The sequence below is a fragment of the Ceratina calcarata genome, unplaced genomic scaffold (genome assembly GCF_001652005.2).
Source record: "Ceratina calcarata isolate Rehan_Ccalc_2016 unplaced genomic scaffold, ASM165200v1 scaffold1619, whole genome shotgun sequence".
Classification (NCBI taxonomy): domain Eukaryota; kingdom Metazoa; phylum Arthropoda; class Insecta; order Hymenoptera; family Apidae; genus Ceratina; species Ceratina calcarata.
The window spans coordinates 2812-3954 of record NW_017137487.1 but is presented as its reverse complement, the minus strand read 5'-3'; the positions used below and the strand labels follow the sequence as shown (position 1 = coordinate 3954).

Sequence of the window (1143 nt, the reverse complement as noted above, 5' to 3'; positions counted from 1 at the left end):
GTTTGGAACCATTTGCATAAGGCTGGTCTCAAGAAGTCAATTTCATCGTCGAAATAAAGACAAAAAAGGCTCAGAACTTTTTACTTCACCTAATAATATTCGACATTTCTTTTATTTATAATATAACGTAACAAATATAATTAACAGACCAATACTTGGATGGAGACAGAGATGGTCCAAGCTACAGACCAGATCCTTTGGGACAAGATACGAATTTCGGACGACCTTCCTTAGGCAGACCTGGTAACATATTCAATACATATTTATCTGTCTAATTAATCGTTCCTTTATTTATTTCAATCAGCAGACTATAGATCTTCGTTAGTATGATGGAAACTTTATTCCCCTGAATTCTTAACAGGCTACCCAGAGGACTACGATAAAGGGTACAGTAGTAGCGTGAAGCCAGATCGCTATCCCGATCGGTATCCCGACCGTCACCCAGATCGTTACCCAGACAGACATCCAGATAACCGTTATCCAGATCATTATCCCGATCGATATCCCGATCGATACCCTGACAAATACCCAGATCGATATCCGAGTAAATACCCTGACAGATATCCAGATCGTTACCCAGATAAATATCCAGATCGATATCCAGATAAATATCCAGATCGATATCCTGATAAATATCCAGATCGATATCTTTTATTCTTGACTTTTGCCAAGAATAATAAAATTGCCTCCCAGATTCAATTTTCAATTTTCCCAGCAGTGTCCGAATACTTTCTTACATCTAGCGAACACGTTTTTGTCCTAAGATCGATTATCACCTCGCAACAGTTTACCAATACCCACTTACGAAGCGTAGATCCGTCCATAGCACGTGGCTCCGAGTACCCGGAGAGCAGCTCGACGTCGCACCTCTTCTCCGACGGGCGACGGCCCGACACGGCGTTTCAACGTTATCGGAACTCCCGTTTGAGCGGCGAATTTCACTCGGAGATAACCGGGCGAAGCCTCAGCGAATGCCTCGACGAGTGTCTTCGACAGACGAGCTTTCAGTGCCGGAGCGCGGTCTATTCCGAGCATTATCACACCTGTCGATTGAGCCGGTTCAATCAACGTGACGGGCACAGAATCATCTACGACGCCGACTACGATTACTATGAAAATCTCATGCGTGAGTTACAAGCATCT

The 1143-nt window shown here is 43.7% G+C and overlaps 1 protein-coding gene across 1 annotated transcript in view; it reads left to right on the top strand.

The window, feature by feature from the left end:
• LOC108632558 (uncharacterized) overlaps positions 1 to 1143 on the top strand; it is a gene marked incomplete at its 5' end in the record, with an annotated part of 6454 nt that overhangs the window by 2585 nt on the left and 2726 nt on the right. The window contains 2 exons of the mRNA XM_026819762.1: positions 143 to 243; positions 362 to 1126. Of these exons, the coding sequence (XP_026675563.1) occupies positions 143 to 243; positions 362 to 1126 (866 nt within the window). The remainder of the gene's footprint in view (positions 1 to 142; positions 244 to 361; positions 1127 to 1143) is intronic.